Source organism: Grampus griseus, assembly GCF_964374135.1.
Source record: "Grampus griseus genome assembly, chromosome: 3".
In the NCBI taxonomy this organism is placed as follows: domain Eukaryota; kingdom Metazoa; phylum Chordata; class Mammalia; order Artiodactyla; family Delphinidae; genus Grampus; species Grampus griseus.
Window position 1 is genome coordinate 56,010,352 of NC_139019.1, and position 18,321 is coordinate 56,028,672.

General features: G+C 44.6%; 1 protein-coding gene across 2 annotated transcripts in view; it reads left to right on the plus strand.

Moving 5' to 3' along the window:
• The window catches only part of MAP1B (microtubule associated protein 1B), a 94,016-nt gene extending 76,938 nt beyond the window's left edge, over positions 1 to 17,078 (plus strand). For both annotated transcript variants that reach the window (XM_082651455.1, XM_082651456.1), the window contains 3 exons: positions 1,930 to 8,449; positions 11,259 to 11,497; positions 12,622 to 17,078. In XM_082651455.1, coding sequence (XP_082507581.1) covers positions 1,930 to 8,449; positions 11,259 to 11,497; positions 12,622 to 12,777 — 6,915 coding nt within the window. In that variant the 3' untranslated portion in view covers positions 12,778 to 17,078. The remainder of the gene's footprint in view (positions 1 to 1,929; positions 8,450 to 11,258; positions 11,498 to 12,621) is intronic.
• Positions 17,079 to 18,321: the final 1,243 nt, after the last annotated feature.

Here is an 18,321-nt window from a genome sequence, read left to right on the forward strand (position 1 = left end):
AGAGGTGAAAAGATGGAAAGTAAGGAGGTATTCCACAAGTCCTTTTACCTTCTCCTTGATGTTGGTGATTACCTACGTCACATAAAAAGAGCTAGTGACTGAACACCCCCTGCACACAGCTGGATCATACCTTTACCTGCCACACCCCACAGGGCAGAATTTCAAAAATTAAAATGAACTAAACTTAATTTTTGCATTTCACTATTAAAGACTCAGCAGTTTGAGTTATCCTGGATTTCTCCTCAAAAATGTGTTATAAAACATGAATAGTTTGCATGTGCTCTGTGTGAAAATTAGGACTGAGACAATTGTAACTGTTCTATAGTGATGGTGATGTGGGTCTATGCTAATTATTGGACAGGAAACCATAGTTGGTGCTGATGTTTGCTTTGGTCAGCAAATATTTGAGCAAAGACTCCCCCATGGATGGCTACCATTTGCTGTTTATCAGTTTTCTTAGCTTCCAAAATAGTTGATTCTTATCCCTTTTATAGAAGATCATCAAGTCAGAGGAAAACAGCAAAGTCAAAGAAAGACTTGTTGTTTTGTGACCGTTCACATAAAATGTAGGACACATAGGCTAACAAAACAAAAATGGCTATTCTACTGCAATCTAACGTTGGAAAATTCAGATTTTATAACCCTTTCAAACATTCATACTAGTAGCCTCAGAACGCTGGTATCCAGGAGGTTGTATGAGACAGGGAAAACCACTCCAGTACTAGAAGGGAAGAGTTTAGACCCACTGGCGCAGGGATGCCTGGCCCAAATGAAATCTTTGCTTTGCCCTCATCATTTACCATTAAGGAAGGACACAGAGCTCTTTTCACTGGAAACGCTGAGCCGATTTACGAGCTTTGCTGTTAACTGAAGGAAGAAGACTGGAGTTTATGGCATGATTCTCCCTCACTACCTGCTAGGCATAGGGCCATAATATGGAGAAAGAAAACAGCATTTTCATTAAGTCACAGTCTCTGTTTTGGTCCCAATTAACTCTTCTGCATTTCGCATCCTGCAGTACTAAACAGTGTGTTGAAAACTTTTCAGCCAGATTTGATTTTAGCCACTCATGCCCAGCTTGCCCTGAAAACAACAGGAGTTGTAATAGAGTAGAAGATCTCACCCTGGATTCAAACAAGAGCAAATGGGGGACAAATTTTGGCTCCTTGCTCACATAATTATCCAACTGCTCTGACCATCTTGGTTTCAGAGTGTCTGTATTTGCAGAGAATCTGCTGGATGAACTACTCATGCTTTGCATAGTGTGAACTGATGCCAGAACCAGTAATTTTTTGTAGTAATGTGCAGTCTATAACTTTCTGTCTCCAAGATGCAAAAAAAACCCCACCAAACTTTTTTCTTCTCTACCTACCAAATTCTAAAAATTGACACCATGTGCACTATATCAAAATTCATTTAATGTGTCATCAGTCCTTTTTGCCCAGCCCAGTGGAATAAAAGAAAACATTTCATATCAGTGGTGAAATGACTCACCGAGCCAACCCCTGTGATAGTTTGTTACTTTTTAAAGGGCATTGTTGCATCGCAAGTACCCAGGGGTTGTATCCAGAGTATTTCATAACCACACAGGCACTGATCATCCAGATGGTCACTAGTCTTAGAAGTGGAGCAGAGTTCTGAAGATCCCCTGCTGGGCAAGAACAGATGGTGGCGAGGTCTGAGGGGGAGGTGCTTGGGGCAGGGGGGAGCGGAGTAGGGAGTTGAGGGAGAAGGGAATGGTAGGAGTGGTCAGGACAGAGGCTGTTCACTTACCAGTATGGAAATATTTACCAACCAACATCTCTGACGTTTGCCCTGTGTGCGTCCAGTGATCCTGTAATACCTAGTAATAGATGGAGAGGATGGATCAGTGATGACAGTCACTTGAACTTCTTCTTTCTTTGTTTCTTATGATTTTTTAAATCCCAGATTGGGGAGTTACTGAGTACCACCCATCCTGCCAACAAAGCCAGCTTAACCCTTTTCTGTCCCGAAGAAGGGGACTGGAAAAACTCCAATCTTGACAGACATAATCTCCAAGACTTCATCAATATTAAACTCAACTCCGCTTCTATATTGCCAGAGATGGAAGGACTTTCCGAGTTTACCGAGTATCTCTCAGAATCCGTGGAAGTCCCATCTCCCTTTGATATCCTAGAACCTCCCACGTCAGGTGGATTTCTGAAGCTATCCAAGCCCTGCTGTTACATTTTTCCAGGAGGGAGGGGCGATTCTGCATTGTTTGCAGTGAATGGATTCAATATGCTCATCAACGGAGGATCAGAAAGAAAATCCTGCTTCTGGAAGCTCATCCGACACTTGGACCGAGTGGACTCCATCCTGCTCACCCACATTGGGGATGACAATTTGCCTGGAATAAACAGCGTGCTCCAGCGGAAAATCGCAGAGCTCGAGGAAGAACAGTCCCAGGGCTCCACCACAAATAGTGACTGGATGAAAAACCTCATCTCCCCCGACTTAGGAGTTGTGTTTCTCAATGTACCTGAAAATCTGAAAAACCCAGAGCCAAACATCAAGATGAAGAGAAGCATAGAAGAAGCTTGCTTCACTCTCCAGTACCTAAACAAATTGTCCATGAAGCCAGAACCTCTGTTCAGAAGTGTAGGCAATACCATTGAGCCTGTCATTCTTTTCCAAAAAATGGGAGTTGGTAAACTAGAGATGTATGTGCTTAACCCAGTCAAGAGCAGCAAGGAAATGCAGTATTTTATGCAGCAGTGGACTGGCACCAACAAAGACAAGGCTGAACTAATCCTGCCTAACGGTCAAGAAATAGACATCCCAATTTCCTACTTAACTTCAGTCTCGTCTTTGATCGTGTGGCATCCAGCAAACCCTGCAGAGAAAATCATCCGAGTCTTATTTCCTGGCAACAGCACCCAATACAATATCCTGGAAGGACTGGAAAAGCTCAAACATTTGGACTTCCTGAAACAGCCACTGGCCACCCAGAAGGATCTAACTGGCCAGGTGGCCACCCCTGCCGTGAAACAAGTAAGGCTGAAGCAGAGGGCCGACAGCCGGGAGAGCCTGAAGCCAGCTGCAAAGCCACTCCCCAGCAAATCTGGGCGAAAGGAGTCAAAAGAAGAAACCCCTGAAGTCACAAAAGCTAATCACGTGGAAAAGGCACCCAAAGTTGAAAGCAAAGACAAGGTTACGGTGAAAAAAGACAAACCAGTAAAAACAGAAACCAAACCTCCAGTGACAGAAAAGGAGGTGCCCAGCAAAGAAGAGCTGCCTCCGGCCAAAGCCGAGGGGCCTGAAAAGCAAGGCACAGACGCCAAACCCAAAGTCACCAAGGAGAAGACTGTGAAGAAGGAAACAAAGGCAAAACCCGAAGAAAAGAAAGAGGAGAAGGAAAAGGAGAAGCCAAAGAAAGAAGTGGCTAAAAAGGAGGACAAAACACCTGTCAAGAAGGAGGAAAAACCAAAAAAGGAAGAGGTGAAAAAGGAAGTCAAAAAAGAAATCAAGAAAGAAGAGAAAAAAGAAGTCAAAAAAGAGGTTAAGAAGGAAACCCCACTGAAGGAAGCCAAGAAGGAAGTTAAGAAGGAGGAAAAGAAGGAAATTAAAAAGGAGGAAAAGGAACCCAAAAAAGAAATTAAGAAACTTCCTAAAGACACAAAGAAATCACCTACTCCCGTATCTGAAGCAAAAAAACCGGCTGCATTAAAACCAAAAGTACCCAAGAAGGAAGAGACTGTCAAGAAAGATTCTGTTGCTGCTGGGCAGCTGAAGGAGAAGGGGAAAATTAAAGTCGTCAAGAAAGAAGGCAAGGCCGCAGAGGCTGTGGCCGCAGCTGCCGGCACCATGGCCACTGCGGCGGCTGTGGCGGCAGCGGCTGGAATAGTGACCGCTGGCCCTGCCAAAGAACTCGAAGCCGAGAGGTCCCTTATGTCATCCCCCGAGGATCTGACCAAGGACTTTGAAGAGCTGAAGGCTGAAGAGGTCGACGTAGCAAAAGACATCCAGCCTCAGCTGGAGCTGATCGAAGATGAAGAGAAACTGAAGGAAAGCGAGCCCGTCGAAGCCTATGTCATCCAGAAAGAGACAGAAGTTACCAGAGGTCCTGCCGAGTCCCCCGATGAGGGAATCACCACCACTGAAGGGGAGGGTGAGTGCGAGCAAACCCCCGAGGAGCTGGAGCCCGTCGAGAAGCAGGGGGTGGAGGACACTGAAAAGTTTGAAGACGAAGGAGCGGGTTTTGAGGAGTCCTCCGAGACCGGAGACTACGAAGAGAAGGCGGAAACCGAGGAGGCCGAGGAGCCAGAAGAGGACGCAGAGGAGAGCGTGTGTGTGAGCGCCTCCAAGCACAGCCTGGCAGCGGAGGAGGAGAGCGCCAAGGCTGAGGCCGACGGGCACGTCAAGGAGAAGAGGGAGTCGGTGGCCAGTGGTGATGACCGAGCAGAAGAAGACAGGGACGAGGTACTGGAGAAGGGAGAAGCTGAACAATCCGAGGAGGAGGGCGACGAGGAGGACAGAGCCGAGGATGCCAGAGAGGAAGACTACGAGCCTGAAAAGGCTGAAGCTGAAGATTACGTGATGGCCGTGGTCGACAAGGCTGCGGAGGCTAGCGGTGCCGAGGACCAGTATGGATTCCTTACCACGCCCACCAAGCTAGCGGGAGCCCAGTCTCCTGTCCAAGAACCTGCATCTTCAATTCACGATGAGACTTTACCCGGAGGCTCGGAGAGTGAGGCCACTGCCTCCGACGAGGAGAATCGGGAAGACCAGCCTGAAGAATTCACTGCCACCTCCGGCTACACCCAGTCTACCATTGAGATATCCAGTGAGCCCACCCCCATGGACGAGATGTCTACCCCTCGAGATGTGATGAGCGACGAGACCAACAATGAAGAGACCGAGTCCCCATCTCAAGAATTCGTAAACGTCACCAAATACGAGCCTTCACCGTATCCTCAGGAATACTCCAAACCTGCTGTGACATCACTCAACGGACTGTCTGAAGGGTCAAAAACAGATGCCACTGATGGGAAGGACTACAGTGCTTCGGCCTCCACCATCTCACCACCCTCGTCCATGGAGGAAGACAAATTCAGCAGGTCTGCTCTACGTGACGCCTACTGCTCTGAAGAGAAAGACGTGAGAGCTAGTGCCACGCTGGAGATCAAAGACATCGTCTCAGCAGTTTCAGATGAAAAACTTAGCCCACCCAAGAGCCCGTCCCTGAGTCCATCTCCACCATCACCCATAGAAAAGACCCCGGTGGGTGAACGTAGCGTGAACTTTTCTCTGACGCCCAGTGAGATTAAAGTCTCAGCAGAGGCAGAAGTAGTCCCAGCATCTCTGGAGGTGACCCAAGAAGTAGTGGAAGAACACTGTGCCAGTCCTGAGGATAAGACCCTGGAAGTGGTGTCTCCATCTCAGTCTGTGACTGGCAGTGCTGGCCACACACCGTACTACCAATCTCCCACTGATGAGAAATCTAGTCACCTTCCCACAGAGGTCATTGAAAAACCAGCGGCAGTCCCAGTGAGCTTTGAATTCAGTGATGCCAAAGATGAGAGTGAAAGGGCTTCCATAAGCCCCATGGATGAACCTGTGCCTGACTCCGAGTCTCCTATTGAAAAAGTTTTGTCTCCTTTACGGAGCCCTCCCCTAATTGGTTCTGAGTCTGCATATGAAAGTTTTCCAAGTGCGGATGACAAGGCTCCTGAGAGATGTACCGAAAGCCCCTTTGAAGGAAAGAATGGAAAAGAAGGCTTTCCAGACCAAATAAGTCCAGTTTCTGACATGACTTCCACTGGTCTTTCCCCAGACACACAGGAAGGGAAAAGCACAGACTTTATACCGATAAAGGAAGACTTTGGTCAAGAAAAGAAAACTGATGATGTTGAAGCCATGAGTTCTCAAGCAGGACTGGCTTTAGATGAAAGGAAGTTAGGAGGAGATGTTTCGCCTACACAAATAGATGTCGGTCAGTTTGGATCTTTTAAAGAAGACACTAAGATGTCCATTTCTGAAGGCACTATCTCAGACAAGTCAGCTACCCCTGTTGATGAGGGTGTGGCAGAAGACACATACTCTCACATGGAGGGTGTGGCCTCGGTCTCCACAGCTTCTGTGGCTACAAGCTCATTTCCAGAGCCGACAACAGACGACGTGTCTCCCTCGCTGCATGCTGAGGTTGGTTCCCCACATTCCACTGAAGTAGACGACTCCCTTTCAGTGTCTGTCGTGCAAACGCCTACCACTTTCCAGGAAACAGAAATGTCTCCGTCTAAAGAAGAATGCCCAAGACCAATGTCAATTTCTCCACCAGACTTCTCCCCTAAAACAGCCAAGTCCAGGACACCAGTTCAAGACCACAGATCTGAACAATCCTCGATGTCTATTGAATTTGGCCAGGAATCCCCTGAGCATTCCCTTGCTATGGACTTCAGTCGTCAGTCTCCAGATCACCCTACAGTGGGTGCAAGTATGCTTCACATCACTGAAAATGGGCCAACTGAGGTGGACTACAGTCCTTCTGACATGCAGGACTCTAGTTTATCACACAAGATCCCACCGACGGAGGAGCCGTCCTACACCCAAGATAATGATCTTTCTGAGCTCATCTCAGTCTCTCAGGTGGAGGCCTCCCCATCCACCTCCTCCGCACATACCCCTTCTCAGATCGCTTCTCCTCTCCAAGAAGATACTCTATCCGATGTTGTTCCTCCCAGAGATATATCCGTATATGCCTCGCTCACCACTGAAAAAGTGCAAAGTCTGGAAGGCGAGAAGCTCTCACCAAAATCTGATATCTCTCCACTCACCCCGAGAGAGTCCTCTCCTTTGTATTCCCCTAGTTTTTCAGACTCTACCTCTGCAGTCAAAGAGAGCACAGCAGCTTGCCACACTGCCTCTCCCCCACCAATGGGTGCAGCATCTGCAGAGCCATATGGCTTCCGTGCCTCCATGTTATTTGATACGATGCCACACCATCTAGCCTTGAAGAGAGATTTGACCACATCCAGCCTGGAGAAGGACAGTGGAGGGAAGACACCTGGAGACTTCAGCTATGCCTATCAGAAACCTGAGAAGACAACCAGGTCCCCAGATGAAGAAGGTTACGACTATGAGGTTTACGAGAAAACTACCCGGACCCCAGATGTGAGTGGCTATTACTATGAGAAAACAGAGGGCACCACCAAATCCCCATGTGACAGAGGCTACTCCTATGAGACCATTGAGAAAACCACCAAGACTCCCGAAGATGGTGGCTATGTCTATGAAATTACTGAAAAGCCCACACGGAGCCCTGAAGAGTCTGGGTACGCATACGAGATAAGTGAGAAGACAATAAGGACCCCTGAAGTGAGTGCTTACAGCTATGAAAAGACTGAGCGGTCTCAAAGGCTCCTGGATGACATCAGCAATGGCTATGATGACTCTGAAGAGGGTGGCCACACACTTGGGGATTCCAGCTACTCTTATGAGACCACTGAGAAAACTGCCAGTTTCCCCGGGTCTGAAAGTTACTCCTATGAGACATCGACAACAACTACACGAACCCCTGTTACCTCCGCATACTGTTATGAGACCCCCGATAAAAGCGCTAGAACCCCCCAGACGTCTACGTATGCCTTTGAGACTTCAGAGCAGCGCTACACTGCTGAAAAGAAGTCCCCCTCCGAGGCTCGCCAGGATGTTGACTTATGCCTTGTGTCCTCCTGTGAATACAAGCATCCCAAGACGGAGCTTTCACCCTCCTTCATTAATCCCAATCCTCTCGAGTGGTTTGCCAGTGAAGAGCCAACGGAAGAATCGGAGAAGCCCCTCACCCAATCAGGGGGAGCCCCACCACCTCCTGGAGGAAAGCCCCAGGGCCGACAATGTGATGAAACCCCTCCCACCTCAGTCAGCGAGTCAGCCCCGTCCCAGACTGACTCTGATGTCCCCCCGGAGACAGAAGAGTGCCCCTCCATCACAGCTGATGCGAATATCGACTCGGAAGATGAATCAGAAACCATCCCCACAGACAAAACCGTCACGTACAAACACATGGATCCACCTCCGGCCCCCATGCAGGACCGCAGCCCTTCTCCACGCCACCCTGATGTGTCCATGATGGACCCGGAGGCCTTGGCCATCGAGCAGAACCTGGGCAAAGCTCTGAAGAAGGACCTGAAGGAGAAGACCAAAACCAAAAAGCCAGGTACAAAGACCAAGTCATCCTCACCTGTCAAGAAGGGTGATGGGAAGTCCAAGCCCTCTGCAGCTTCACCCAAGCCAGGGGCCTTGAAGGAATCCTCAGATAAGGTGTCCCGAGTGGCTTCTCCTAAGAAGAAGGAATCTGTGGAAAAAGCAACAAAAACCACCACCACCACTCCTGAGGTCAAAGCCGCACGTGGAGAAGAGAAAGACAAGGAGACCAAGAATGCCGCGAATGCCTCCACATCCAAATCGGTAAAGACGGCGACTGCAGGTAGGTGGAAGGTGCTGGCATCCTGGTACAGGACACGACAGTTCTACTTGTAACTGCAGCCTCTGCATTTCCATTTGACTTTGTACTGGGGAGGTGAGAGAACACAACTTGGTGCTCTCCCTTCCCTTCACTGTTTTCTTCTGCCAAAAGGTATAGATCTCAGCCCAGTGTAGCCTGTAGGCCTGGCGGTAGCTCAGCCTATGGCCCAGGGCAGCTCTGATTTCCCAGATGCGACCCCTGGGTTTGCTCCCTTTTGCAACACAGCAACCGCAACCTTGTTCTGAATCTTCAGAACCAAGGATGTGTGTTTCACGCTCCTCGGGAAGATTCTGTTGGCATTGGCTTCGGCCACGCCGGCCCCAGAATCAAGCTGAGGTGACACAGGCCAGGAGCTCTCAAAGGCCTAGGGAGAACCAGAGTTCCAAGCCAAGCCTGGAATAAGCAGCATAGGTCCAAGATTTAGGTCCCATTTTTAAAAAATAAAAACATTTAAAATAAAGTTATAACATTTTAAAATTAAAAGTTATACAGTTTTTAAATAGAAAAAAATTACCAGGCTGGAGATGCATCCCCATTAAAGGCAATGCTTTGTTTGATCAACCAGCGAATTCAGCTGACCACTGGGTACCCAGTACAAATAGACAGAAAAGCATCCAAGGCTCTACTTATCCCATTCTGACCACACGGCCTCACTGACAGAGACTCAGCGTTCTATTTCAGATTGAAATTCCACTTGGCAGGAGCATATACCCCTGACTTCAGATTCTTAGACTTATCAAGGTCTCAGCAATGACCTGGGTTTTTGATGGAACAGGTCTCTGATGCCCCAGCTTCATTTTGTTGCTTCAAACCAATTACAGGGATTTGAATTCATGTAAATCAAACAGTAATTTAAGCACCACTTCCTTGATTTATTATGGAAAATCTGAGAGATGAACCTTTGGGACTCTCAAATTCAGTACATTTTAGGAAGTATTAGTTACAGGTACAAATTTTTACTTTTAAGCAGCATGGAGCATCAATTTCAAGACTCAGGTCTTAGCAGGTTTCCTCTTTTTACTTGCATGTAGAAAACAAACTGAATTTGTTCATGCTTAGACTTAATGGAAAACCACCAGATAATTAACTCCTTGATCTAAAGGACTTGACAACTTGACCTGCACTTAGGAGAAAACATGAAATCCATCCAAACAGATAAAATCCAACTGAAATCTGCTACCAAACTTGCTGAACATACACTCTAGCCCTCACAATTGATTTATTTTTTAGACTTTTTTTTTTTTTTGGTCACTTAAAGAGAGAATTTTGAGGCAAAGTGAGTTAATTTGAACTTACTTTGAAGATGCTTCCCCAGTAGTTTTTTAAAAAGATAAAATTGCACTATTCATTAATTTTAAAACAAACCTGGGTCGACGTCTGGCTTGGGCTGCTGTGAGCAATGTTCAAGGGTGTTGATGGGAGTGATTTAGTGTGCAAGGGGAAACCGCAGACATTTTTAAATATTAGAAGAAATGTAACTCACAAACTTCTGTTACAAGTCAGAATTCTCGGGGAGACACACATGGATATGTTGAGGGCTTTTAGCTTAGGTTCATTATAAAGGCTGGCTAATCTATTCATAAAATGAGTCGGTTTATCCAAATACCAGTTTCCCTGAAAATAAAACTAGACCAATTCACTGCTGGTTTTGACTCTGGGATGACAGCCTCTATACATCCCATGGAGAAAGGCAAGAGGATTAAATATATAGGATCTAGCTAGTATTTTAAATGGCTTTACAGCAGTGGTCTCAAACCAGATACACACTAGCATCAGCTGGGGTGCTTTTAAAAAATGGTGGTGCCCAGCCCAGTTAAGCCAGACTCTGGGGCCTGGGGCCTGGTATTAAGCATGCTGAGTGATTCTAATCATGTGGCCAGGGAAAGAATCACTGCCTTAGAATGCTAGTTGTATTAATGTTTCAAAAAGTTTAAACCTTCTAATTAGAACAAATCAGAAAGCCAGCTCACCAGACAAGGTGCCCAGAAACTTTGGGGTTAGTCTGAATCTTTACTTTGCCCGGGCTTTCTGATTTAGACTGGGAATTTTGGCTGCTACGTGCCCCTGACCTCAGTCTGGTATGTCCTGATTGGCTAGAGAAAGCCTAGTCTTTCTGACCCTTCCTCTTGCCAAAGTTTGGTATCCGATCTTGTCTAAGGAGAGACGTCTCACATTTTAGAGTACTGTCCTAAGGAGAGAATACAGTGTTTCATCAGTTTATGAATGAGGTTGAGGTGCTGAGGGTCTTGGAAATCATATGATGTTAATTAAGATCTGACCACTGGCTAGGCCGAATGTGAGGGTATAATATTCAGCTGTGGGCAAAATTGCTTTCAAATGAGATCTTAACTGGATTACAAAGATTGCTTAACTGTGTTTTACCAAATGCAGATATTTTCCTTTGTCCTTTAGAAATCTGTTTCTTAGACCACTTTTCAAATTAAAATGCACATTAGTAGCTCTTTCAGAAGGAGTGTTATTACCTAGTTCCATCTTTGAGGAAGGCCTGAACTCTTCTTCCTAATGGGTTGTCCACAAAGGGAAACATTCCATTCTTCAGTTCTCCTGTTGAGATGGTAAACAACCAGGTCATATTTTCTCAAACTGCCAGTGTTAAATGCCCTCTATGAGAGAGGGGAATGCCCAGTACCCCCTCCCCACGTCCTAGAGGACCTTCTTGGGAAGGAGTAGGGAAGGTCTACTGGACAGATGGGTCTCTTCGCATTCCTGTGACCCGGGCTTTCTCTTTATTTTTGTTCATTTACTGAAGGGCCAGGAAACACCAAGACATCCAAGCCCTCAGCTGTGCCTCCAGGCCCCCCTGTGTACTTGGACCTGTGCTATATTCCCAACCACAGCAATAGTAAGAACGTCGATGTTGAATTTTTCAAGAGAGTGAGGTCGTCCTACTACGTGGTGAGTGGGAATGACCCCGCTGCTGAGGAGCCCAGCCGGGCTGTCCTGGACGCCTTGTTGGAAGGGAAGGCCCAGTGGGGCAGCAACATGCAGGTAAGAGCTCTGGGACAGTGTCCGCACTGCACATGGAGCTGTGTCCAGAGGCAGAGGGAAGGGATCATGTTTAATGAGGCACCATTATGACTGTGGATCCACCTGAGGTACCCCGGGGGGTCTGCCACATACAAACTGTCCTGAGGACGAAGTGGACTTAACACACAGAAGGCGGTCTAAAAGTATTCTTGTTACCACCAGCCACCAGGGACTTGGAGGAAAGCCACTTTACCACCCTAAAGCATAATACATTTATCTGCAAAATGGGACCAAGATTACTTGCCCTTCACCCTAATATACCAAGAATATTAACCAGTGTAACCAAGTGGTCATACTTCCATGTGATGCGGATGAGGACTTGTCTTTACTCCTTTGTGCTTCACAAGTAGACCAAAGCCTGGAATATGGCCGTTTAGAAAATCGGCTGTCCAGTGAGATGCTGCAGGAGGGGCACTGCTGAAAATGGTCCCCAGCAGGATACTCCCGGCTCCCAAGCATCATAACTAGGCACGAACCACTCTTAATACTATGTCAGCTATGGTTTTTGCTTATCTAGGTTTTCCTTATGGTTTTGTACAGTCATTCAGTAAACTGTGCTTGCATAACATTGAATAGAAATGCTGGTTATTTCATCATATGAAATCTAATGAGAAACACCCAGTGGCCTCTTACTGAATACGAGGTGGAATTTTTACTGTTCAAGCCAGTGCCCGCCTACCCACCCAACTCCTCTGCCCCTAAGCACACACACAAATTAAAGATACAAACATTTGTTCTTAGGATCAGTTATGTTAAAGGAAATACAAGAAATTCCACCTTAACCGAAGCACTTCTCTTAACACTAAAGAACTGAAAAACCGACGACTCATTGATAAACTAATTAGCTAGTCATGACGTGCTTTTGGTTCCAGTGTCCAGCTCCCCCAGAAAAACTGATTTTTTGGCAGCTTTATTCTGGTTCCTAGAAAACGTTAAGTTGAAAAATTCTTTGAATTTCCTAAGGACAATAGAAGATTTTTCTCTTTGCCCTTCTTTTTCTAATGGTCTAATACCTCGCTGTTCTGTTTGTTTTTCATCCGATTTCCGGTTCTGCTCTTCAGCAGCTGTTTTTTCTCTCCCTGCAGGTGACCCTGATCCCAACGCATGACTCGGAAGTGATGAGGGAATGGTACCAGGAGACCCATGAGAAACAGCAGGAGCTCAACATCATGGTTTTAGCAAGCAGCAGTACCGTGGTTATGCAAGACGAGTCCTTCCCTGCATGTAAGATTGAACTGTAACAACCAGACCAGCCGCACCACAGGGTTTGAACTTTGTTTCCAGAAATTCTTCAGTTTGAAACCACCTTTTCTAACAAAAGTCAATTCACCTAAATAAGTCGCTGAACTGTTACCTGCCAAACGCTATACTGTGTCATGGTGATACAAGTCACTAATATTTCTCAGTTTTTGCTGATTGCTAAGGGAAGTAGCAGTCTTCCCACACTAGGGTTCAAGTTACTGCAAAATTACCTACCCCAGTTCATCTCTGCTGAACATTTGGAAACCATGCACTAGCAAACCCAACTGATTTCTGCTAGGTAGAGGCATCTGTCTTAGAGAGAGAAAGAGAGAGAGAGCGCGCACGCACAAAAGAGAGGGAACGCAGAACAGAGAGAGAGAGAGAGAAAATGAGAAAGAGAAAAAGAATGCAAGAGGAGGAGATGTAATGGTAGAGAATGCTGGTGAGATACCAGAGAGAAAGAGAGAGCAGGGTGGGGCAGAGAAGAGAAAATAACCATTAGTTAGGTCTGCATTGTCTATTCTGTAGTTTGCACAGGCAAAGTTTGCAACTTGTGTCAGTCTGAGTCATCAAAAACGGTCTTAATTTCCTAAAACAAGATGGCTGGAAGAAAACGGAAAAGAACAAAACTTGTAATGAGGGCATGTGAGATTTTTCACGCCTTAATTAAGCTCCTTCAGCTTGAAGGCTGCACACTGACAAAACGTAGTGAGTGTAGACTGGACATGCAAGTGGTTTGAACCCCATTCAGAACTCTCAGACTCTTCAAACACACGAGTAGATTGATCTAAGGCATGCTCCCAGCATCTGTGCACCCAGTTAGTCCACTCTGAGTCAATTAACCTGCATGTGGAGACACCCAAGTCCACCCCGATAAACAAGCAAATACCAAAGCAGTTGGGAGTACATACGGTAGACAATTTGCCTTAGGAAGTGACTTGAATGTACAAAGATACTTGATGCACTTATTTTTTAATGTGAGACAGCGAGTTTATAAAACATCCGTGTAGGATTATAGATACTCCAGTTAAAGGAGCATGTGTGTGCGCGTGGGAGGGGTACTAGGAGCTTACCTGATTGGTGCAACAGTCTGATGCTGAGCATTGCGTGTTGAATACCACCTCAGGCCCCTCAGCCAAGCAAGTTGAGCCTTTCACAGCTTCTTTACTACTGCAAGTTCAAGACTGAAACGGCTTCTATGATCAGAACTGGGAAAACAGTGAATCTTAATGGTGGAAGAGGTTCTCAGCAAGTGTACAGTATTTAGCTTCCCTCGTCTTACATTGGCTTTTTTTTTTTTTAATTTTCCATTAAGTTCAGCATAATTATGGGAACAAGTGTACAGAAGAATTTTTTTTTTTTAGATATGTGAGAACTTTTCATAGATGAACTTTTTAACAAATGTTTTCATTTACAGGAAAATGCAAAGAAAATTTTCAAGTGACAGTCTTTTTTTTTAGTGTTTCGTAAGACAAAAAAAATGAATAATGTTTTTTGAAGTTCTGGAGAGATTGAAGTCTGATATTGCAGTAATAATATTTATTAAAAGCCCATCGCTACCAGGAATAGTGATACCTCCCACCCCTTGAGTCCCATAACAAAAATCTGAGTATGTGCTATCTTAGAGTGGGGGAGAATGGCTACTTTTCCAGGCCTTTACGAGTACATCACCCAGTGGTATCCTACGTACTTCTTTCAAGATCTTCAACCATGAGGTAAAAGAGCCAAGACAAGTTCAAAGAACCCTAGCAAAAATTTGCTTGGGGATTTTCTTTTTTGGAAAAAAAAAACAAAGAAAAATACGTTGAAAACAAATGAATTCCCGACTCCTACGGTTCATCATGTAGAGTTCAGAGATCATTTCCATCATTGTCATCATTGAACTATGAACCTGGGAAGCCAGATCATGATTAAAACTGACGTTAAGTTTCAAGTTGCAGATCAACGCACCCAGTGTTCAGATGTGTCAAACTTTTCAGTGACAGCTGTGCTGGGCTCTGTCGAGTTGCGTCTCCTGCAGACTCTAAGATCTATGGAGTAGTCAACAATCACCTCGTTTTATTTTCTATGTTAGTTATTTATTTCAGAATTAACATTTTAGTTTATTTTTGTCTGATAAGTGTGTGTTTTGCACTGCTAACTACTATGAGGGTTTAAACAATGCTTCTTCCGGGTCCCTTCACCGAGGACCTAATGCAGTCTACTTAATGCTGTGAATTACACTTTTCAAATGTTTAATTTTTTAAAAAAATTAATATTCTATTTTTTTTTAGGCTTCTCTAGAAATGCAGCTTTTATTTATTACCCTATTTCTTTGAAGTCCTTAAGAACAACGCATTGATTTAGGGTACAAAAAAACGAGCACACGATGGAAAACACATTGTGACAAAAAAGGATTTCAGTGAGTATAAACTCACCTACTTAAAAGGTATTTTAAGAGACAACCTAAGACTCTCAAGGTGATTATTTAATAATTAGTTAAGTTGGTTCACATGATGCATTGGAAGAGAAACAGATTTCCAGCCTTCTTGCCAAATCCAGACCTCTGGTTGATTTTTCTTTGATAGAAGATGGAATTATTTTCCAATTTCCCAAATTAAATTTATTTAACATGTACATTATTTTGCTTTAAGAAAAAAACCAAACATTTTAGGAAAATTATAGCCACTCTTCAATTATAACCATTCTATCCCACTCCTTTTTTTTTCTTTTCTTTTTTGCTATGGAATTTAATGGAAAAAATATACAAAAGCTGTCACTGGTCAGCTGGCTCTTTTTCCTATGAAATAGATCAGTACCTTTCTCCATCCATTGTTCTCAGTGATGACCACAGAGCCTGAATATAACAGGAACACCAATATTTACATTACAGGTTGCTCCTGTCCTTCCAGACACCTTTCCTACCTGTGTGACTAACCTAATTTTGCTAGTTTCATAAATACACGATTAGTTTAGTAACAGCCATCACAATGTACCATGTACATTCATGGTGAGAGCTAAAGATTGACACAGACTTCTAGGAGCTTTATTCATACTGATTACTTAATCCAATTGTATAGATTGAATATTTGAGTGAAAGGAATTTACACTCTGTTTAAATGATGGGATTCCATCGAGATAGCACTCATGATCATGAACTTTTTGGTAGTATTCTTAAAATTCTACAGAGACTAAACGTTAGAGATGATCCTCCATTTTCAATTTTAACTAATTCTATCCCCTTTCTCAAAACCCAATCCCTGTGCATGCTTTCCCAGTCTTGTGGTGGGGCTGGATACAGTGACTGACCCTCCCCCCCTTCCCAACCCTTAAATGCCATTTTCCATGGTGTTCCAAAAAAAAATGTTTTTTTTTTTCTTAACCTTACATATCATAGTGAATGGTTTCCCCAGTGTATATGAATGTTTTAAGTGTCTCCAATAGCTTACACAGTTTAGGAGCTTTCCAGTACTTATTTAATAAGATTTAATCATTTGCTAATGGAAATTTTATCACTTCCCATTTTCCCTGTTACCAAATTTCAGCTCTCAGGAGCTGCTCTACAATTCTAAAATTGCTTTTCTTGCCTCTTTAGTCACCTGTCACAGGAGGTTCTTGCTCAGTAATGACATTGTGAGTTAGATTAATAACTTTTTTTTTGCGCTTCAGATTTAGAAGAAAAGACCCTGTTTCCATCTGAAAGGAACTGTAAGCTTTTATCTTTTAACCAACTGAACAACACACCAAAAGCAGCCTAGGGGATGAGCATTTCTTTGAAAGCAATTAGGTTATTCACCTGGTATTAAAACTATTTACTATGAAAAAAAAAATCTGTGACTTTATTAATTTAAAAGGCAGCATCAACAACTGAAAAGGAAGGGAAGAAATAAATAGCTTCTCTGCACTCATTCGGAGCTCCCCAAAAAAGGAGCCATCGAGATGGGGCATCAAGACCGGGGCTGCCCTTTTCAGGACGCCCCTGCGGCACTGAGTCAGGCTTATGGCGCTGCATGCAGCCCTTCTCCTTCCACCCTGGAAGGACATGGTCTTGAGCCTGGCTGAGAAGCACCTCCCACTCCTCTCTCTTGTTCTGAATGGTGTTTGTGTCAGTCTGCAGCTGTGTATGGTATTATGTCTTATAATCCTGCATCACTTCTATCCTATCCAGTCATATCTAATGTAGAAAATTAGTTTCCAGTGAAAGTAATATGTAGTGCTTTTATGATATTTGTGTGCAATATCCCCTCTTCCATTGAGGATATTTGATGTAAAAGAAAAAAAAAACACCTCAGTTCCACAATAAAATACAAAAGTGGCAAAAGTTGGTGTGTGTGCTGTGCTGTCTTTTGTCGTGTGTTACTGAGTTGGGTGCGTTGGGGGGCTGGGGCGTGTATGGTGGGTTCATTCACAAGGGGTGATTGATTTTGTTCTTTTCAGAGTGGGCTGCCTGGCTTTTGGTAAACCGCGGAGAGGGCCCTGCTACTATTTCTACAACTGTTGTCTCATTATCCTTTATAGCCAAGCCCTAGAGGACCTTGGGGTCTAAGGACAGAAACCGGAAGATCAGAGAAAGAGTTAAAATTACTGCTTAAAAAGAAAAAGTCAACAGAGCAGTGTATCTGAAGGAGGATATTGGGAGGGTTTCCTACTAAATCACAATATAAACCAAAAACCAGGTTTTAATCTTAGCTCTGCCACACCTGGCTGTGTGACCTCAGTCACTTCATCCATCCGGAACTCCCTTTCTTACCTGTAAAATGAGAGGATTTGACAAGATGGTCAAACTGGATGATCCCTCCTAGGGCTGACTTTCTGGGGCTCTACAAAGTCATCGCACTCGGTCATTATATCCAGTACGTTATCTCCTTTTTGGTTTCTTGCTCAGTTACAGAGTAAGCTCTATATAACATAATATGCTGTGGATTGGATTCACACCTAGGAAATAAAAATTTTTTAGGAAAAGTGATGATAAATAATAAAAAAAAAAGAAAAAAAGGAGGAATTCTCCTCAGTCATTCAATGATTGTTGTACCTCTACTCTATACCCAGCAGTGGGTAAGACCATGGGGGTTTGAAGGTGAGCAAAACATAAGTCCTGCCCTAACTGAACGCGGTGACTGGGACTCCCAAAATCCAAGGATGAGTGAAGGTGACCAGAGGAAAAGCACCAGAAATGGTGTCTAAACTGAGACTGTGTGTGTATGGTGTGTGTGTGCCTCAATTCCCGCCACAGAAGACGTGCCCACAGAGTGATCAACAGACCTCCAGTACCTGGTCTTGTCTGTCCTCAGAGATGGTCCTTTGGCCTCAAAGGCCACTGCAGCCTGTCTGAAGTCATAATGATGTTCCTCTGTCACAAACACTCCTTTTAATCCTACACTGTGCTTCCAAGCCATGGGGCTGGTCGACCGGTCCCATCAGAAGTCACTGTGTACCAGAAGGCATTCTGAAATCCCTCCAGAAATTAAAGGGTTAAGCATGTGAGCACTCAGGGTGGGAAATAATCACCAAGAGATTTTGATTACATCTGTCAGATTAAATTTAAATAAGTTGTTTTCTATTCC